This window comes from Engraulis encrasicolus, chromosome 5 (genome assembly GCF_034702125.1).
Source record: "Engraulis encrasicolus isolate BLACKSEA-1 chromosome 5, IST_EnEncr_1.0, whole genome shotgun sequence".
NCBI classification, from domain to species: domain Eukaryota; kingdom Metazoa; phylum Chordata; class Actinopteri; order Clupeiformes; family Engraulidae; genus Engraulis; species Engraulis encrasicolus.
The window spans coordinates 17,501,823-17,522,829 of NC_085861.1; the positions used below are offsets into that span (position 1 = coordinate 17,501,823).

The window sequence follows — 21,007 nt, forward strand, 5'->3', positions numbered from 1 at the left end:
GGCGACTTTGGCAACTTTACTGCTTGGCCCCGCATTGCTGCTTGCAGCTATATTTAGGGGCCAAGCAGCGAAGCTGCCTGGCACCTTAGAGTGTTTCTACTGTTTCTTACGGTTATTATTCACCTTTCTTCTCCGACTGTAAGTCTATGGCAGCCCATAGAACCGTACGGTCGAAAATGCTGAAAATTGGCACACGCGTTAAGGACCGGCCCAGAAATACCCACAGCAATTTTTAGGTCCCCAGCCCCAACCCTCTAGCGCCACCAGCAGGCCAAAGTTGCAAGTACATTTCTGCTTGTAACTTTTGAACCGCTGGGCCAATTTTCAAAAAGTTGGTATCCCTGGAATCCTTGGGCTGAGACGAATCCAACGCACCCTATGACGTCATTTTCCGCCTGGATAGTTTTCCCGCCATTTTGAATTTTGTGAAAATCACTAAAAATGGGTGTCCTCCCTCAATTTTTAACATTTTTTTCTGAAACTCGGTATATAACATCTCTGGACTGAGCCTAACAAAACTTATGCCTTCAATTTTTTCTATCTTTTATCGTTTGGCCGTGACAGCCAATCAAAAACGGCCTAAAAGTCGCCAAACAGGAAGTGAAGTCATATCTTGGCAACCCATGGTCACAATCTTTTGCAAATTGTCACAGACATTCTTGTCCATGCCATGACCCACCAAAACAAATTTCAGGTCGCTAGCTCAAACTCTCTAGCGCCACCAGCTGGTCAATTTTTTTGCTACGTTTCTGCCCGTAACTTTTGAACCGTATGCTCCATTTTAAATCTGGTGGTACCGTTGAAATCCTTGGGCCAAGACGAATCCAACGCATTCTATGACATCATCGTCAGCCAATCAAAAGCAGCCTAAACGTCGCCAAACAGGAAGTGAAGTCATATCTTGGGAACCCATTGTCACAATCTTCTGCAAATTGTCACAGTCTTTCTTGTCAGTGCCATGACCCACCAAAAAAAAATTCAGGTCGCTAGCTCAAACTCTCTAGCGCCACCAGCTGGTCAAAGTTTTAGCTACATTTCTGCCTGTAACTTTTGAACCGCATGATCAATTTTTATTCTGGTAGTACTGTTGAATTCCTTGGGCCAAGACAAATCCAACGCACCCTCTAACATCATATTCGCCACAATAGAATGCCCGCCATTTTGAATTTTGTGAAAATCAATAAAAACCCATCTCCTCCCTCAATTTTTGACATTTTTTCTGAAAATTGGTATATAGCACCTCTGGACTGAGCCTCACAAAACTTATGCCCTCAATTGTTTATATCTTTTATCGTTTGGCCGTGACAGCCAATCAAAACCGGCCTGAAAGTCGCCAAACAGGAAGTGAAGTCATATCTTGGGAACCCATGCTCACAATCTTCTGCAAATTGTCACAGTTATTCTTGTCCATCCCATAACCCACCATAAAAAAATTCAGGTCGCTGGCTCAAACTCTTTAGCGCCACCAGCAGGTCAAAGTTTTAGCTACATTTCTGCCTGTAACTTTTGAACCGCAAGCTCAATTTTTAATCTGGTAGTACTGTTATAATCCTTGGTCCAAGACGAATCCAACACACCCTGTGAGATCATATCCGCCACAATTGAATGCCTGCCATTTTGGATTTGGTGAAAATCAATAAAAGGCTCCTCATCCTTCAAATTTAGTCTGATTTTCACAAAACGTGATACACATGATCTCTGGAGCACTCTGAAGAGATCCATAAAGGGGTTGTATTACATCGGCTAGGATTTTTTACACACATAGATGTCCATCCTATGACCTACTGAAAAAAAAATCAGACCCCCAGCTCAAACTCTGTAGCGCCACCAACAGGTCAACATTTTAGCTACATTTTTGCCTGTAGCTTTTAAACCATGTGCACAATGTAAAATATATTATTATCACTAGAATCCTTGGGCCAAGCCGAATCCAACGCACTATATAACGTTATGTAAACGCAGAAGGGAAATTCCGCCATTTTGAATTTTGTAAAATTCAATAAAATGCTACTTGTCACACATTTTTTGTCAGAATGACCAGCAAAAAGGTACACATCATCTTCAGACTGATAGGCATTAGGGTATCCAAAGAATTTTTGATACCTCTTATCGTTTGGAGGTGACAGGCAATCAAAATTGTCGTAAAAGTGGAAAAACAGGAAGTGAGGTCATATCTCAGCAACCGTTTGTCAGATTCTTTTAGCTATTTTTTGCACACATACTAGTCAATCCCATGACCTCCCACAAAAAAAATCCAGATTCCCAGCTCAAACTCTCTAGCGCCACCAACAGGTAACAGGAAGTGAGCTTATATTTGTCAGCCCTTTAAGGGATTCAAAATAAACTTGGTTCATGTGAGCACACTCCCCTTAAAGGAATACACACCAACATTGGCGAGATTTGGGCCAAAGGGGGCGCTGCAGTTCCTTCTGTTGCCATGGCGACTTTGGCAAGTTTACTGCTTGGCCCCGCATTGCTGCTTGCAGCTATATTTATTTTTGTAATTCTATTAGGATACTCCAGTTGTTCCTTAGTTGCTCCTCATTTCACTGATATCGGTATGCTGTTCCTGCTTTCAAGCGCATTTCCCCTGCACCCCCTGTGATCATCTCAACAGTCAATTTAGTAAATATTAACTAGACCCAGCGTGCGGATGGCCAACCCACGGCGCGTCCACTTGCGAGTGGCAACCCTGTCTCATGCAATTTCGTACTATGTCACGAAAGTAATCTATAATAGCCTATTCGTGATATCTTCTCTGAGAGCCCCGTTTTGTGACAGGGCTACGCATCCACAGTCCATGTATTTAAGGTGGCATTGGCTGGTCCAGCATTTTCCATGGCACTCTTGATGTACTGGATTCGTAAGCATCAAACCTCTTGATAGTTTTGGGGGGTTTCAGTGGGCTTTATCCTAACTGTTTTCTCTGCTGTATTATAGTAGGCCTGTTTGGCCAACTTGTGTTAGCTCTAGCCATATATTATTAATGTTCTTGTGAACCATGCTCCTGTTTGCTTGTCTAGGTGCTTGCAGTGTGTATATTCATAGTCCTGGTTGGGTTGTGTAGGTAATCTGGCCGTGGCCTGGCTTTAGTGTGGTTGCTGCTTCACTCAGTGCTGGTGCCCTGTTTCGTGCTGGTATGTAGTCAGTATACGGCTGTTTTTGCCAGTGTATTGTAAGTGTTTTGTCTGAAGTCAGTCATTGCTACTAGCAAGGGGTGCATTGTCTTAATGTTACGGGCTGATGTAAGCTGTGCTGGCATGGCTATATTGCTTATCTGTTAGATCTGCTAAATGTATAGGCCCGATCATATGCCTAACTGTGACCTTGCATGGCTATGTATCTTTCTGCAAGCTCGGTTTCTTTGTGCAGTAGCGCTTGTGCTGCTTGTAAGGCACTATTAGGTCTTCCCCCTCATTCGGAGTCACTTTGGTTAAATGGCAACATCTATCTATAGTACAATATCAACTATAGGCTTTGTTATGTGATGTTTGGTAGTGGCTTGCCTGTTTGGTCACATTTAGCAGGTTTAGGCCTTGTCATGCTCATGGAGCTGCGTCGTGGCCTCGGCTGGGGGAGGCTGCATCGGTGTACAGGTCACGTTGGCGGTCTCCTTCATACAATCAGTGTAAATCATGTTGGCTCTGAATGCTGCCGTGTCTGGATAATTTTGTGATTTTGTTTGCTTGCTGCCAACAGCATACTATACATAGGCTTTGCTAATGCCGTTAGCAAATTAGTCCATCAGAGCAGATCTCCCGAATCCCGCCCACCCAATGCAAACAATGTGCGAAGTCAGGTATCCTTAGGGGGCGCTGTCCCCCCCTCCTTCTCCGTCCGTTGCATTTGGTGGCAGCAACATCGATTGTGCACTATCGCCATCTAGGGGCTGAGGGATCCAAGGCGCAGCGCTAAGGGGATTCTGGTGATCCAAGGATCCATTTCCACATAGTACTCGAGGGGCGTAATTTATTCTCAAACCCTGCTGGTCTCCTAAGGGGCTTTCACCCGACGTGAGATGGATCCCGGATATGAATTGAGATGATGTATCTTGATCTGCTAAGAAAATCTTTGCCGTTAGCTTCTGTGGTCTGTTGCACTGTTTCCTTGTGTAGTCGTGGTGGCGCTGTTGGCTCATAGTCCGAATTAACACTGCTTGCTCGGCAAGTGTACTCTGTAGTGTTGCTCGTGTTTTTGTTACTGGTTGCCTGTGTTGCTTCTTAGGACTGTAATCGTGCTAATGTTTGTCCTGTTAGCCTGTTGACTCTGTTGTCCATGGTAGCATCGATTGCCCTGAGTAGTCCAAGTGCTGCAATTGCTATGGGCTCATACTCTGTCTAACTGCAATTACATCTAGCTAATTGTCTTTCCGACGTAGCCAATGCCGTAGCCAACATAGCATATGGCCTGTGTATATCATACTTGTGGTCAAATCACTTTTTCCCCCTAGGTACTGGCTAGTATAGTCTATATGCTGTCGGATCTGCTGGATTGTATTGTGTAGCTACCGTAACTACTGTGGGCTCACCTGGTTAAGTCTAGCTGCTGCTTCATTGGTCGGTCTAGTGTCCAGCCAGCGGCTGCCCGCTCATATTGTGCCCATGTAGCTTCTGCTGACTGTCGTCATCTCCGGTCTCCCTGCTGCTCTCGGATAGGCCTGACCGACGGCAGTATCTGTCTATCTTTCTAGCTATTTGTTGCCGTCCCAGAGGTTCCAGCTTGTTGCGTGCTGTCATATGATTGTCATGTGTGCTTGTCAACATGTTGTTTTTTCCGCATCCTAGAGTAGAGTAGCACTGATCCCGAGGATCAGCCCATCTGTTGCTGCCGCTCGCCTGGCCCATTTACAGCTGCTACCCGCCTAGCTAGCCCATCTACAGCTGCTGGCTGCCTAGCTAGCCCATTTACTGCTGCTATTGCCCGCCTAGCCCATTGCTGCTATTGCCCGCCTAGCCCATAGCCCATTTACTGCTGCTATTGCCCGCCTAGCCCATTGCTGCTATTGCCCGCCTAGCCCATTGCTGCTATTGCCCGCCTAGCCCATTGCTGCTATTGCCCGCCTAGCCCATTGCTACTATTGCCCACCTAGCACAATGTTGCTGATGCCCAAAAAGCACATTTGCTGTTTTTGACCAGCCTGGCCTATACTGCCCCTGGCCTGGTGTACCTTACCCTAATGAATCTTGGCCAGTGTTTAACCATCTTTAACACCAATTTCTTAAGTACATCATATAGTATAGTTCATTCTGTCCAACAGCCAGTCTAGTCTATTATCTTACCCGTGCCTACTCCCAGCTGGTGGCATGGGGCACTTAACTGTCCCTAGCTTAGGCTGCCGCTTGTCTTGTGTATCTTAACTGCGGCCAATCTATACGTAATGCTGGCATGATAATTGCGTTTTATTCTACTTATTGTCTGGTGACATCCATTTTCCCCCCTTGACTTCTCAGGCCCATGTAACTACTGCAGCCTGGTCACCGCCTCTGGGCACGTTTTTCTTTAACTACTGCTGGGCAAGTTTTTTTTGAATTGCTGCTGGGCACACTTTTTCTTTTACTGCTGCTGGGCAAGTTAATACTGTCTCGCACCACATTTTGGTATATGCTAAAGCATAGCACTTCTTCTCTTTTTACATCGGGCGTTACCGCAGTTCAATAATGTTAATGATAATATTCGTTAATCGTTAGTCACGTCTGGTGGCCTAATATCTGTTTTTCGGGGGGTTGTTAAATGCCCTGTTTCCAACTAATGCAATTGTTTGGTCTGCGTTTCTGGTATGGTCTGTTTGGGGGGTATTTTGCCTTTCCAGCTAAATGGAAGGCACACCACCTGAGGATGCTGCTGTTCCCTGTATTGGCTTCCATGGAGCTCATGGAGAAGCCGGGGAACTTCCTCCGAACAGAGCCATACCCCCAAACACAAATGTATGCATTCAGAAATAAAGCTTCTAAAATGTATCTCTGTTTCCCATCTCATTTTTCACTAGAATGGTTCTGACAGAAATCGAGCAATCTGCGTTAGTTCTGGCAGACCACATAGTCAACGCGCCCTTTTGCCTATTGGCTGACGCCGACCCAACCCATACAACTCTCCACTAATCAGCTGCGCTTTGGTTAATCAGCGGCAGCTCACAATTGGATGCTGACATATGGCGCGCTTTATTTAAACTACCGAATTTGTTTTCCTGTCATTGCTTTTTGCTGCTTGTTTTGCTCCCACCACCTCCCCTGCTCCACCAGACTAATCGTTGTCAAAAAATGTCATGTTGTTGTTGCTTGCTCTGTTCTAGGGGGTATTTTGCCTTTCCAGCTAAATGGAAGGCACACCACCTGAGGATGCTGCTGTTCCCTGTATTGGCTTCCATGGAGCTCATGGAGAAGCCGGGGAACTTCCTCCGAACAGAGCCATACCCCCAAACACAAATGTATGCATTCAGAAATAAAGCTTCTGAAATTTATCTCTGTTTCCGGTCTCATTTTTGACTAGAGTGGATCTGACAGAACTACGGTAGCTGTAGGAAAGCTCTATTCTGGATACTAAGTGCATCCCTATTGTGTTTACCCTCCAGAGAGAATCTCCAGTGTGACGCTAGTAGCCAGTCAGACTGAGCTGGTGGAGTTCAACAGCTCTGTCACTCTCACATGCTCCGTCTCTGGCTCCTCCCCCTCATTCCAATGGTTTAACAGGAGTGATGAGGTCACAGGAGTTCTGGTTGACAAGGGGACTCTGATGATAGTGAGTGTGACTCGCTATGATACTGGGCCATACAAGTGCAATACATCCAACATTGTCAACTCTGAAATGAGCCCTGGGGTCTCTTTGACCATTGCCTGTAAGTGCATAATTCATTGACATTAGGTAAAAAATGTTCTGTGTCCCATAGACCTCTTCCCCATCTCTGATAAAGTCCTCACTGCAGGTTAATGTAGGTTGTGATATTAATCAATGCAGATTCTTACAATGATCATTTCAGTATTGGACCCTGTATTCCCCCATGTGTTGTGGGCCGACACATCTACACCTACATTTTCACTCGGAGTGAATACATTGTCTGTCTTGATGCAAAATTATACAAGCTAAGTCATTGATTAAAAGTCAGATCAGGACTTCTAGCAAAAAAAACAAACAAAAAAACAAAACAAAAACTAGCCTGTTATCTTTAGATTTTGCATAGACCTAAGTCCTATAGGCCTATAGAAGAGCAACATACAAGATACAAGTGGAGCAGCTGTGTTAGGGAGGTGGTCTTCGGACAGGAGCATAGCCGATTCAAAACCAACAGTAGTATTGTAACCGGTGGTTATCCTGAACTTTTATTCTGACGGGGTAACGACACTCCCCTTTCCTTCAGGTGTGTAGCATAAATCATTGCGGTGGTAGCTAGCTAGCAAAGACGCCGTGTTTTTGATGCTGTCGAGTGTAGCGTGGGCACACCGCTCTCTCTGTCCCTCTGTTTGTGGTTGAGCCACCGTACAGGAAAGGTAGGCGTCCTTCTCGGTTGGTTTATTGCTCTTTTTGGTGCATTGTAATGTACTTAGTTGTTGGTTACTGACACCATTTAACTTAATTGTAGCCCTGTCCATCGGCGGCTGGCGTGGGGTCGGCTGCTGTTCTGGGATGGTGTGCTGAGCTGGGCAAACTCAAGGTAAAAGATGCGTTCTGTACGCTTCTCTCGTGTGTGCGAACGTAGTCTCTGTTGTGACTGATGTAGTGTTACTCTATCACAGTGTCGCTGGTGATGTTCTTCCACTTTGTGTCCTGTGTGGTTGACTGCTTGCATGCCGCTTCGAGAGAACCAGAGGTAATGCCGGCATTTTCTGTAAGAGTTTCGACGCTTAGCACTTGACTTGTGTAGGGAGTTGTGTGGGGTGGGAGTGGGGGTGCTCCGCAGGTGCGATGGCGGGACTGGCAGCGTGGTGCCTTTGATATCGCGCTGTGGTGTCGTGGTTGCACCTGTGGGAGCGCCCACATTTCCACAATACACAACTCCTGTTTAATCGATTTATAATGCCGTGCCTAATGGTAACTTTCTCGTTAAATGTACATAGGAGGAGATGGTGCCTTCGACTACACTGATGCAGTGTCACTAGAGAAGGGGGGCATCACTGTTCTTTTCCCAACCTTTTGTTTTGTTTTGTCCTATTGTGTGAGTGATTCCTCCTGTGCAACCGTTTCACTCTAACATCCAAGACGAAGGGGCTTGTGTAAGTTTCTACTTAGTAACCGCCAAGACGGAGCTTGTGTAGGCCTATATGATTAGGGTATGAACACTGAAGTATTACTGGGAGACGTATCTTAAATCTCAGACTCCTTTTGGAACCTATACTTGCTGTAGGGGGAGACCAAAGACGTGTGTCTAACAGGCTTGTGTGTGTGTGTGGTGGCCATTACCAATCTTGCCCTTTTGGCAGTTTGTTTTCTTTTTTTTACAATTTGATTTACTAACTTGTTTGCCGTGCAATTTTTGTTATTTGGTCTACCCCTCGTGCAATTAGCACTTTTGCATAACTAGCACATTTGCACAATTTTGTATATTAAGATGGCGTGCCTACAAATGCTGTTAAAGTTCATATTCTATATTTATATTGGACTGAGCCCATGAGGCATATTTTCAGACACACAGACTCATTACGAAAATAAAAAGAACTCTGAATTGTATGACAGTTGTATCTCTTGTTATTCAGTAACCTGTTGCGGGGAAAGTCAAATCAAGTGTTTGATGGTTGGGTTCTCTCACCCTTACAAATGAGAGTGGCGTAGTCACTAAACATCTTAAAAACATCTTAAAAATATTAAAAATATAACGGTAAAGATAACGCAGGCCACATTTGGCGTAGTCGGCAGGATAACTAAGTGGATACGGCTGTCTACAATTGTTAGTGGTGGGTTTTGTATGCTTTTGTTTTGTTTTGTTGGGAAAAGAGCAGTGATTACCCCCAGCCAGCGGAGGGCCCCACCGATGATCACCGGCAGGGGTGCTGGCATAGCCGACGGCCAAGCTGCGAGAGAAGCATGGAAGGACTGTCTGAGTTGAAGCAGATGGTAGCGCATCGGCAAGGGCAGCTGGATGTGCTGTCAAGGTGGCTGGGCATTTCCCAGCAACCTCAACCTCAACCGGAGTCGCAGGAGGCTGGCTTCACGTGGGAGAGCCAGCATCGGGGACACCCGGTGAGAGACCGTGATGGGCAACGGGCCTCTGTGGGTGCGCAGCGGCAGCCCTCGCCGACAGCCCACTCAGGGGGCAATGGGCAGGCCTCCAACCGCAGGCGCAGACTGTCATTTAGTGGACCGGAGAGTAACCGTCCAAGAAGAACGTCCATGTCGCATGAGGCTGGCTTCACGTGGGGGAGCCAGCATCTGGGGCACCCAGTGAGAGACCGTGATGGGCAACGGGCCTCTGTGGGTGCGCAGTGGCAGCCCTCACCGACAGCCCACTCAGGGGGGAATGGGCAGCGGGCCTCTGTGGGTGCGCAGCGGCAGCCTTCGCCGACAGCCCACTCAGGGGGCAATGGGCAACGGGCCTCTGTGGGTGCGCAGCGGCAGCCTTCGCCGACAGCCCACTCAGGGGGCAATGGGCAGGCCTCCAACCGCAGACTGTCATGTAGTGGACTGGAGAGTAACCGTCCCAGAAGAACGTCCATGTCCATCCAGCCTGGCGTGACTCCATCCTGGATCATAATGCAGTGTCTGTGTATGATTATGTGCATGTGTACTTTGTTGATGGTTAATGTGCTGGGGGGCCTCTAGTGTGCCTGTGGTTGCGCTCGTTGGATGCGCGTGCGATGCGCGTGCGTGTGTGTGTGTGTGCGTGCGCGCTTGTTGGGTGTGTGTGCGTGCGCGCTTGTTGGGTGTGTGCGGGGATGTGTGCGAGTGCGGAGTGTCACCGGGACGGTGACCTTTTAAAGTGGGGGTGTATGTAACCGGTGGTTATCCTGAACTTTTATTCTGACGGGGTAACGACACTCCCCTTTCCTTCAGGTGTGTAGCATAAATCATTGCGGTGGTAGCTAGCTAGCAAAGACGCCGTGTTTTTGATGCTGTCGAGTGTAGCGTGGGCACACCGCTCTCTCTGTCCCTCTGTTTGTGGTTGAGCCACCGTACAGGAAAGGTAGGCGTCCTTCTCGGTTGGTTTATTGCTCTTTTTGGTGCATTGTAATGTACTTAGTTGTTGGTTACTGACACCATTTAACTTAATTGTAGCCCTGTCCATCGGCGGCTGGCGTGGGGTCGGCTGCTGTTCTGGGATGGTGTGCTGAGCTTGGCAAACTCAAGGTAAAAGATGCGTTCTGTACGCTTCTCTCGTGTGTGCGAACGTAGTCTCTGTTGTGACTGATGTAGTGTTACTCTATCACAGTGTCGCTGGTGATGTTCTTCCACTTTGTGTCCTGTGTGGTTGACTGCTTGCATGCCGCTTCGAGAGAACCAGAGGTAATGCCGGCATTTTCTGTAAGAGTTTCGACGCTTAGCACTTGACTTGTGTAGGGAGTTGTGTGGGGTGGGAGTGGGGGTGCTCCGCAGGTGTGATGGCGGGACTGGCAGCGTGGTGCCTTTGATATCGCGCTGTGGTGTCGTGGTTGCACCTGTGGGAGCGCCCACATTTCCACAATACACAACTCCTGTTTAATCGATTTATAATGCCGTGCCTAATGGTAACTTTCTCGTTAAATGTACATAGGAGGAGATGGTGCCTTCGACTACACTGATGCAGTGTCACTAGAGAAGGGGGGCATCACTGTTCTTTTCCCAACCTTTTGTTTTGTTTTGTCCTATTGTGTGAGTGATTCATCCTGTGCAACCGTTTCACTCTAACATACGAGACGAAGGGGCTCGTGTAAGTTTCTACTTAGTAACCGCCAAGACGGAGCTTGTGTAGGCCTATATGATTAGGGTATGAACACTGAAGTATTACTGGGAGACGTATCTTAAATCTCAGACTCCTTTTGGAACCTATACTTGCTGTAGGGGGAGACCAAAGACGTGTGTCTAACAGGCTTGTGTGTGTGTGTGGTGGCCATTACCAATCTTGCCCTTTTGGCAGTTTGTTTTCTTTTTTACAATTTGATTTACTAACTTTGTTTGCCGTGCAATTTCTGTTATTTGGTCTACCCCTCGTGCAATTAGCACTTTTGCATAACTAGCACATTTGCACAATTTTGTATATTAAGATGGCGTGCCTACAAATGCTGTTAAAGTTCATATTCTATATTTATATTGGACTGAGCCCATGAGGCATATTTTCAGACACAGAGACTCATTACGAAAAGAAAGAAAATAAAAAGAACTCTGAATTGTATGACAGTTGTATCTCTTGTTATTCAGTAACCTGTTGCGGGGAAAGTCAAATCAAGTGTTTGATGGTTGGGTTCTCTCACCCTGACAAATGAGAGTGGCGTAGTCACTAAACATCTTATAAACATATTAAAAATATAAAAAATATTACGGTAAAGAGAACGCAGGCCACAGTATGTTGTGTGCTACATCCTCATCCTTTACTGCAGTACCATTGTTGCTACCTATTACTGTAGATAAATAACAGCTCTAAAAAGTCAGCTTTTAATCCATTTCTATGTAATCAAATGTATGTAAATATGTAATTACAGATGGTCCAGACAATGTTATAATGGTAGTGACACCTCCAGCAGAGTTCTACAGTTCAGGTTCTGACATCGTCCTGTCCTGCTCCTCTGAGTCCAGCCCTGCTGCCCAGTTCCAGTGGGCTCTGAATGGAACCCTGCTGGGTAGAGAGGGACCAGAACTCAGACTGGAGAATGTTCAGCCCAGTCAGAGTGGAAAATACACCTGCTGGGCCCATAATAGGAAAACCCAGAGGTATACATTATCATATCCAACAAGCATCACTGTGCTGGGTAAGCATTTAAATTTAATAGCATTCTCTTTGAATAATAAAGAATATTAAAGTTGAAGATGTAGATATGTAGATATCCAATATTGTTGAACTTGTTACTGTTGTACAATGTTGAAATTGTGTACAGTGTTGTCCACCATAATAAATTAAATGAATTAATCTTAATTTTCTCTTCTCACAGAAAACATATCTGATGCTACCATTACAATCACTGGTGACAAAGTAATAGCAGGGAAAAGTTCTGTGAGCTTAACCTGTGAGGTCAAGGGATCCATCACCACCAGGAAGTGGATGAAGAATGGAGGAACTCTGTCTCCAGAACCAGACAGAGTCACCATCAGTGAAGACAACAGAACAGTGTCCATCAGCCCAGTACAGATAGAAGACACGGGACAGTATAAGTGCAAAGTCAGCAACTCATTCGGTTCTATAGAGGTCTCAAAACTACTGATTGTTAACTGTAAGTTTGGATTAGATAATGTCTGGTAGACACTGATTTACATATGTGAACTATACATTCCCTAATTAACTCATACATACGTTCAAATGCTTTGGAACATCACATTTTTCACAGTTTTTTTGTGGTTCTACACTGACTCCGTGGGAGAGATACAAGATGCTCTCCAGGCTAGGCTGTTCTTCTGTTTCAAATTATTCATTGGCGTTGCATGACTTGAAATTCAACTGGATAATAAAAAAAATTGACTGGTAGTGTATAGACCCTAACTATGATCAATGTTTACAGATGGACCAGAGGAAGTTCACATTATGGGAGAAAGACACATAGAGGTGGGAAAACAGATCCACCTGACCTGTTCTGCTGAATCTATTCCTGGCTGTATCTACTTGTGGACATTCAATGGGACAAACACAGTAGGAACAGGAGGCTCATACATACAAGAGAATAGCACCTACAAAGACAGTGGAACCTACACCTGCACTGCTATAAACAGTGTCACCGAAGGATTAAACAAAGCAGATTTTGAACTATCTGTTAAAGGTAGGCCCCTATTGAATTTTATTTTTAAATGGTAAAGATATTCCCTATCATGGGACTGTACATTTTCAAAATATTTTTTTGTGGATAATTTGTATACAAAATTAGTGTCATAATACTCTTGACGTTTTGCAATTACATCAGTGTGTACTCCTGAAGACAAGGCGATTTTATTTGTATAGCACATTTCATACATGAATGCAATTCAATGTGCTGTACTGTAAAGTAAGATAAAAAAAAAAAATGATATAAAATAAAATAACATGAAATAAAATAGAAATAAAAACACAAGGCATGGCTGGTGAAAATAGATTAAATAGTAAAGATAAAAGCAGAAAATAAAGGAAAAAAGTATATAAAAACATGAAGAACATTTAGATCTCTAAGAGAAGGCATCAGAGAAAAGCTTTGTCTTATGTCTGTTCTTGAAACTTTCAACAGTAGGGGCATTTTTCACTTCCTCGGGAAGCTGATTCCAAAGCTTTGAAGCATAGTAGCTAAAGGCTGCCTCCCCACACTTTGTTTTGACAGTGGGTAAAACCAGCAAGTTTTCATTCATAGACCTTAGATGCCTATGTTGTGTACAGCTGAAGCATATCCAGTATGTAGCTGGGCCCCAACCCATTTAATGATTTGAACACTAGCAGTAATGCCTTAAAGTCGATTCTATATCTTACTGGGAGCCAATGCAGGAACCTTAAAATCGGTGTAATGTGATCAAATCTTCTTGTTCTTGTAAGAACCCTAGCAGCTGCATTTTGGATACGTTAAAGCTGTTTGATAGTCTTCTTGGGAAGACCTGTGAAAAAGGCTGTTGCAGTAGTCAATTTTACTTGAAATGAATGCACGCACTAATTTGTCTTGATCTTGTTTTGACATAAGATACTTAAATTTAGAAATGTTTTTGAGATGATATAAAGCAGATTTAGTAATCCTCCTGAAGTTTGCAATATATGTATATTATAATCCGTAGTTCATTTAATCTGTAATTCATGCGTATTGTCTTTACAGCACCTAGTCCTGCCGGACTGTCCGTTGGAGCCATAGTTGGAATAGTACTAGCTGTTATAATTATCATCGTTGCAGCTGGGATTGGAATATTCATCTTTGTAGGGAAGAAAAAAGGGTTCGTACACATTACTTTATGCATTACTTGCTCTGTGAATGAAATGTGAAATGTAGGCCTAATATATAAACAAGATTTACATTTTGACATGTCTTTTACCTTGTCTTTCTTTCTGTCTGTTGATATATCTATACCTTTTTATGCACAATGCCCAATTGGTGCTTTTTCGTGGGACAGGAAAAACAAATCTACACAAAGAGGTGCTGATGTTCAACAATACTGTCTCTTTTACAATATATCACATACTAATATTGTTCTAAGCTTCAGACCACGTAATGGCAGTCTTACAACATAAAGCTTTCTGGTTTGTCAATCAGGTACAGCTGCCTATGAAACACCCCAGCCCACTAGTGCACATCCAATGACAGTGAGTATGTTAGATACATATTTTGGCGAACCCGAAATTTAATTTGATCAGGGTGAATAAATCACTGAGAGTTTGAGACTCAGATTAACTGCTGTATTGCAATTATGTAGGCTATGAGAAGGAAGTAAAGCGACCTTGTAACAATGTTTGATAGGATATTGTACCACTAATCATGATAATAATGCATAACATGTAGTATTTTCTATGTCCTGGTATCTTCCCTCTGGTTGTATATTTGTGTATTTTGTACGTTACAAAATAATATTTGTTGTGATTGTGTTGTGTCAGGAATCGTCTGTGAGTGGTCATGTGTATGTAAACACTGTTGGAGCTACAGAGAAACAGCCTGGGCCCCATGTCTATGAGTCTATGCCTGCTGGGAATTCTACAGTGAGTATGCAGATAGCCATCAGTGTTTTTGATGTAAAATGTATTTAGCTGCTTCTCCAGTACTACAATCACATCGCAATGTGTCTTTCCACTCACTTCCTTGCTTTACAGGTTCGAGATGTGCCTGCCAAGACCTATGAAACCACAATTGGGACATCAAAGTGAAAGACAACAGAATTTTCCCCTAGAAAGAAAACTGTCTCCTCATCCATAGTGTGTCTGTACTTAGCATCTTTATTTCTATTGTTTTGTGTTTTACATTTGTTAATGTAGGCCTACATATTTGTAGAGAAGGTGAGTTGAAGGGACTGAGGGAATCGAGTCTATGTCTTCACTGTATGTGAGCAGTATGTATGTCACGCTTTGTGAGGCTGCTGTACTGACTGAAAATCAAAGGCTCCAAAGGGCCATCAATGCCGCTGGATCTCCTGTGATCTATTTGACCACCACACACACAGAGGTAAATGAACTATGGACTGAGATTTTTATTACTGTGTGTGAGAATGTGTGCCACTATGTTTATGTGCTCATGAGCATTTGCACTTAACACAAATATTTGAAAAGTTCACCTGCAATTCCCCCTCTTGACCTTGTTCACTATGCAAATTCCGCTCTGAGATACAACCGTTAAAAGTAAAGTTTTAAAAAAAAAAACACAGCATGTTGTCCTAAGGCTATGAATATTGCTTTCCTGTCATTAGGTTTCCAGGTGCTTTGACAGAAGAAGGAAACACACAGTGGTGAATCGGTCAACTATTAATTCAAGCGTGGCTACACCTTAGTTGGGAGGATAAGGAACTGTAAATAATGTCCAGGGATTTATGGCGCTTCTCTCTCTCTCTCTGTCTGTCTCTGTCTCGCTATCTCAGGCTCCATGTCAGCCCACTAACCCTACCCACCCCCCAGATTTTTTTTCTCTTCCCCTTTTCACACACTACACTTGCTTTGAAATATACACTGGTTTGCACTCCATTTCATTTGTGTTTGCCATCCATCCACATACTATTGTGATAGCTGATTTTTAAAAAAAATAAATGAATGTGTTATTGTTTGAAATCTGATCTGTGTCACCCCATCAGTGTCACCCCCTTCTACAAAGTTTACACTAAATGGATGTGGCAAAGGACGGTAACCATTGAATTTATGGAGTTATCACAGCAACTTTACTTTTTAAATATTCCACTGTAGTGAATATGGTCTTGCCCACTTCAGCAAATTAATAATCCAGTTTATTTACACAGAAATCGTAGTTGTATTTACACAGTACAGTATCAATGTATCATGAAAACACGTTTTAAAATTAAATACATATCTCGAAATTCACCATGGAGGGCTTTTGCACACCTCATAGTGAAAGCCCAATTGGGAAACCCCATTGTCATTGTGACACAGCACTCGACAGCACAACAATGAACACTGCACACAATGAAATTGCATTCATGCCTCACCTGTGCAAGGGGGCAGCCCTCAATGGCGCCCCAAGGGAGCAGTGCAGCAGGACGGTACCATGATCAGGGTATCTCAGTCATGGAGGGGGATGGGGGAGTGCACTGGTTAATTACTCCCCACACTAACCTGGTGGGTCGGGAGGCAAACCGCAACCTTTGGCCTTCATGTCTGACGCCCTAACCGCTTACCCATGACTGCCCATCTGTGTTGAATGTTACCAAGGTTACGGTGAAATCAGAGGATGTAAACAGTAGCAGTAAACATTATTTTTTTGCTGATAGGAACACACCTGAGGAAGGTCTGAACAACCAAACATTGAGCAATAAAATGTATGTTTAATTGACAGTGTGAGATATTTGTTTACTACAATACATTATTTCAAAATAAAATAATCACAAAATTAGGCAATAAAAAAGCTTTGCAGATTAATCAATACACTAATAATGAATACATCAATGCATACATTTTGGACATATAGGCCATTATAAATAAATAAACACAGCTCAGCAAACCTGTGCCACATAGCCTAGACAAAAATACAGATAGTCCTATAATTTAAATGCTGATTATTTTTAGGCGTACTTGACAACTCAATAAATATATGGATGTGTCAAGGAGGTTAGGAAAGGCTTGTTAATTATCTGGTGTATGCTTGGGATATCTGCATACCAACAGTATTAACAAACCACTCCCCCGCTTTGTGTAAACATAGGCTATTAGCCTGGGAGTTCCCATGCAGCCTGGCACGCTCGTTTCAATCAGCTCAATAGCCTGGAAAGCCTGGACGAAACGCTCATCTGCATTTCCAGGCCAATCAGGGGATGGGAACAAACACAAGCTTGTAGTTTGTTTTCAGATCCACTATGGCAACACCACATCTGAAACCGTTTCTTGACCAAGCCTTAGACAGTGCTCTAATCTGTTTATAGGCCTATATACATGTCATTCTAAAACAACAATGTTTGGCTTAGATTGGCTGATTGGCTATGGACTAAGTACACATAATGATAGACAGTCATATTGCCTAATAAAAGACCATGGACAGTCATAAACCTTGTGTCCACTACAAGACATGAAGAGATTGTTTTCCTATGTCAAATTCTACTTTTGATTTATGCTGGTGATATATAAGCATGAAGAGGCAATGATTACTCCGCCCTTCTTCAACTGATCACATCTTTGGCCGGTTGGTGGTGTGGATGCAGCCTACAGGAAGAACAGGGCACATCAGGTCATAAGCATTATAACAGTGAACCTGTGAACCATATCACTTACTATACTAAGGAAATAAAATATGGAAATAGGGAACAGTGCACTGTTATCATTCACTGACCATAAATATAGGCCTACTGTAAATATACTGAACATATCTAGGCCGCCATGGCCAAACATAGGCTACTAGTTTGAAAATGACCAAAATCTTGATTATTATTGCTAGGATACTCCCACTCGACATCTGTCCCAATCTGAGCCTCATATACTTTTCTGCGTGCCCTTGGACAGCATGGGTTGTTTGCAAATTACCTGTCAGTTGGATCAGTCAGACGGTGGATGTGAGCTGTGTAGTATTGCATTGAACTACTAATCCTTCCATGACTTGTGCCCTGCATCGACCCCGGGCGTCAACTGACCCAACAGCAGCTCTCAGCGTGGGAATTTCCATGGTGTCCATCACCTGGCCTCGGCCAGACTGCATTGCTCTGAAAACCGAGACACATGAAATGCTCATAACAACAGCAAACAAAAACAATACTAATTGACATCTCATTTGATAATGTTTGTAAAACACACCTGTTCCAGCGGTCAGACTGCTGTATAAGCAAGAAAGATAAGGTTAGTTAAGTTTTGGTTACAATTATGTTGGGGAAATATGTATGTTGGATAAATTTAACATATGCACATTGCTGCTGAGAAGTCAGACAACAATGCATATATATTGGTGTCTGATGTGTATTTTCACAGACCCCATATTCATACATGCCATAACCAACCAGTTCAGAATAATAATCTCTACATTACTCAGCTGTGAATCCCATCTGCTACTACATCTCTGTAGTATGTAAATGGATTTTAAAAAAATCCACATTGAAAAATATTCATGCACCAGCAAAAATGCTTTGTAATCTTGTTTGGACTTACCACTGCAGCTGTCTTTTCTCTGTAAACAGATATAACGCTCTCAAGTGAGTGAATATGATGTCACATCTAGTCAGCATACATGATTATGGAATGAATATTGAATGTAACTTGGATTTAAAATTTTTAAATTTATATGTTATTATATTATTACTTTGAATATTGTTTCCTGTGCACTTTGTATAGTGTTGTTGACTATGAATATGTCCACGATTGTAAGTCGATTTGGATAAAAATCGCCTGCCAAATGCAATGTAATGTAATATAATTAAATTATGAATGATATATATTTTACTTGCTGCATTCCTCACTCAGAAAGAGGAAGCGAATAACATCGGAATTTTAAGCCCAAACTGCACTTTCTATATAAAAAAGACGTTCTTCTGACAATGTTTGTAGCTGACGGTGATGGTCAACTCACCTTGTCTTCTTAAAATAATAACAACCTCCCACAATTGCAATCACTGCAAACAGAACTCCAGCTGCTATTAAACCTATCTCACCCACAGACAGTCCATCTCCCCCACTCCGGGATCCTGCCTCTGTAGGGACAGAAAACACATAAATATATCTAATGAAATTACATCAGGAGTGAATGTTGTCTAAATGTCACACACGCACACGCACACACACACGCACACACACACACACACACACACACACACACACACACACACACACACACACACACACACACACACACACACACACACACACACACACACACACACACACACACACACACACACACACACACACAGTGAGCGGACAAGACAGAAAGATGGACAGAAAGACAGACAAAGAGACAGGGTGATTGCAATACCTGGCCAACCCTCCTCCATTCATAATATAGGCAGGAGACATCCAATCAGCGCAATTATATGTAGAGGGATACATTTCTGTGCCTCGCAATGCAAAAAAACCATTAGGATTTTCACTAAATCCCACTGGCAGTGAATTACATATAGTGCCACTAGGGGCGTAGAGGGAAGGGAATTGGTCCGCTAGACAAGTTCAGATTGCCATTGCAATTGTCCTTGACAATGAGTGCTCTGAGCTCCACTGAACCACCCAGAGCGATGAAAACCAGTTTCAGCACTTCCGAGTAAAATCAGTGTATTTAAATCTCCCCAATTCAAAATTCCGATATGAATGTTGCAATATGCAGCTTCATAAAGGGTACATGGCTCACATAACAGCACTACATGCTGAAAGCAGAACTAAATATCCTACAGCTGGCCTGGTTGAGTAATAACACATTTATTCATGTTTTATTGTCAAGATTTGACAGTATATAGTTTCTATAAAGTAATGCCTTTTCCTACTGCAGTCATTATTTGATAGCACATAGCACTTATTATACAATACTAAACCACAGCTACAAATTACAGGTGGTTTTCTCCCAGATACCAAAGCATGCATTCCTACCAATTGTTGTCATTGACCCCACCACGAAGAAACCATATGGATCCATTCAGCCCACGATTGCTACACAGGTGAGTGAGTGAGCTGTTGTGTTGAGAAGAATGACTCAGAACTTATCTGAACTGAAATATATGTTGCCCTTTAGAACAGGAAATGAAAAGGAATCTAAGAAGATTACGGATGTTTGAAGCTATTATCTTTTGAATAGGGATGGAATGTGGATAATATAACTAATGAATATACTTATGAACATAATATTTAAAGACTGAACACCAAAATAATGTTGGCTAATTTGTATTATCTTCTGTTTACATATTGCTTTACTTCTTCAATACAGGCAAACTACTGTACGGAGATTGTGCAGCATAGACTGGGAGGATATTGATATAACAAAGGGTTTTACTGACCTCTAGTGAAGGCAGACATGTCTTGCAAAATCAATTCCTGCTATATAGCCAACTCAAATTGCATTTAACAAAAAATGTCCATGCACAACACCACGCATGATTCTCTGAGTTTTACCTTTCTCCTGTACTTTTTTATTCATTGTATGAGGGAGATTCAATTTTGTGCTGACGGTTAACAGCTTTTCAAGAATGGGAATCTTGCATGACACCACTACACTATTGAATTTGTGTCATCATTGAGAGCTTAATCCAATTAACTATAATTCATTGTGAATCCTTATATCAACACACCCTTATGTCAACACACCCATCGTGCAATAATGGAAATCCTGTAGGATACCCTTACACAATTAGCACTTAATGAAAATGAATAGAAAAATGAAAATTACATAAATCAAGTTGAATGACATACACAGATTCATGAATCTGTTCACAGTTCACAAACTGTACATGCATAGTCAGGTTGACTGGCAATTAATTTTGCAAATCGACTGTCAACGACAGCCAGTGGATTTTGACAATTTTTATTTTGTCCATATTGAGAGCGATATACTAACTTAGGCACCGTCCAGGAATCGACTGTCAACAAACACACCCAATGGATTTTGACTCATTTATTCTATCATATTGAGAGCTAAATAACTGTTGTGCCAACCACGAATCAAACCTGGGTCACAAGAACACTATTGGCGCGTGCTTATATAAAATGGATTCATGAATCAAGCACACAAACTGTTCATACATAGTCAGATCCACTGACGAGGAATTTTGTTAATCAGCTGTCAGCAAAGACAACCAGTGGATTTTTACTCTTTTTTGTCCATATTGAGAGTAAACTCTTTAC

At 42.9% G+C, this 21,007-nt stretch overlaps 1 protein-coding gene and 2 long non-coding RNA genes across 4 annotated transcripts; all 3 read left to right on the plus strand.

The window, feature by feature from the left end:
* Positions 1-3,547: 3,547 nt before the first annotated feature.
* Positions 3,548-15,878, plus strand: LOC134449711 (carcinoembryonic antigen-related cell adhesion molecule 5-like). Its single transcript, XM_063199821.1, has 8 exons — positions 3,548-3,596; positions 6,569-6,832; positions 11,601-11,867; positions 12,048-12,326; positions 12,612-12,866; positions 13,875-13,989; positions 14,167-14,189; positions 15,826-15,878. Exons 1-8 carry the CDS (start codon positions 3,548-3,550, stop codon positions 15,876-15,878), a joined length of 1,305 nt encoding a protein of 434 aa, XP_063055891.1.
* Positions 7,386-8,150, plus strand: LOC134449027 (uncharacterized). Of its 2 annotated transcripts, XR_010034897.1 has the most exons (4): positions 7,386-7,481; positions 7,574-7,645; positions 7,728-7,801; positions 8,049-8,150. It is a non-coding gene; the product is annotated as an uncharacterized LOC134449027 (long non-coding RNA). The 2 variants fall into 2 exon arrangements; XR_010034896.1 differs by lacking the exon at positions 8,049-8,150 and having other exon boundaries at positions 7,728-7,907.
* LOC134449028 (uncharacterized) lies at positions 9,792-11,047 on the plus strand. Its single transcript, XR_010034898.1, has 3 exons — positions 9,792-10,108; positions 10,201-10,428; positions 10,676-11,047. It is a non-coding gene; the product is annotated as an uncharacterized LOC134449028 (long non-coding RNA).
* Positions 15,879-21,007: the final 5,129 nt, after the last annotated feature.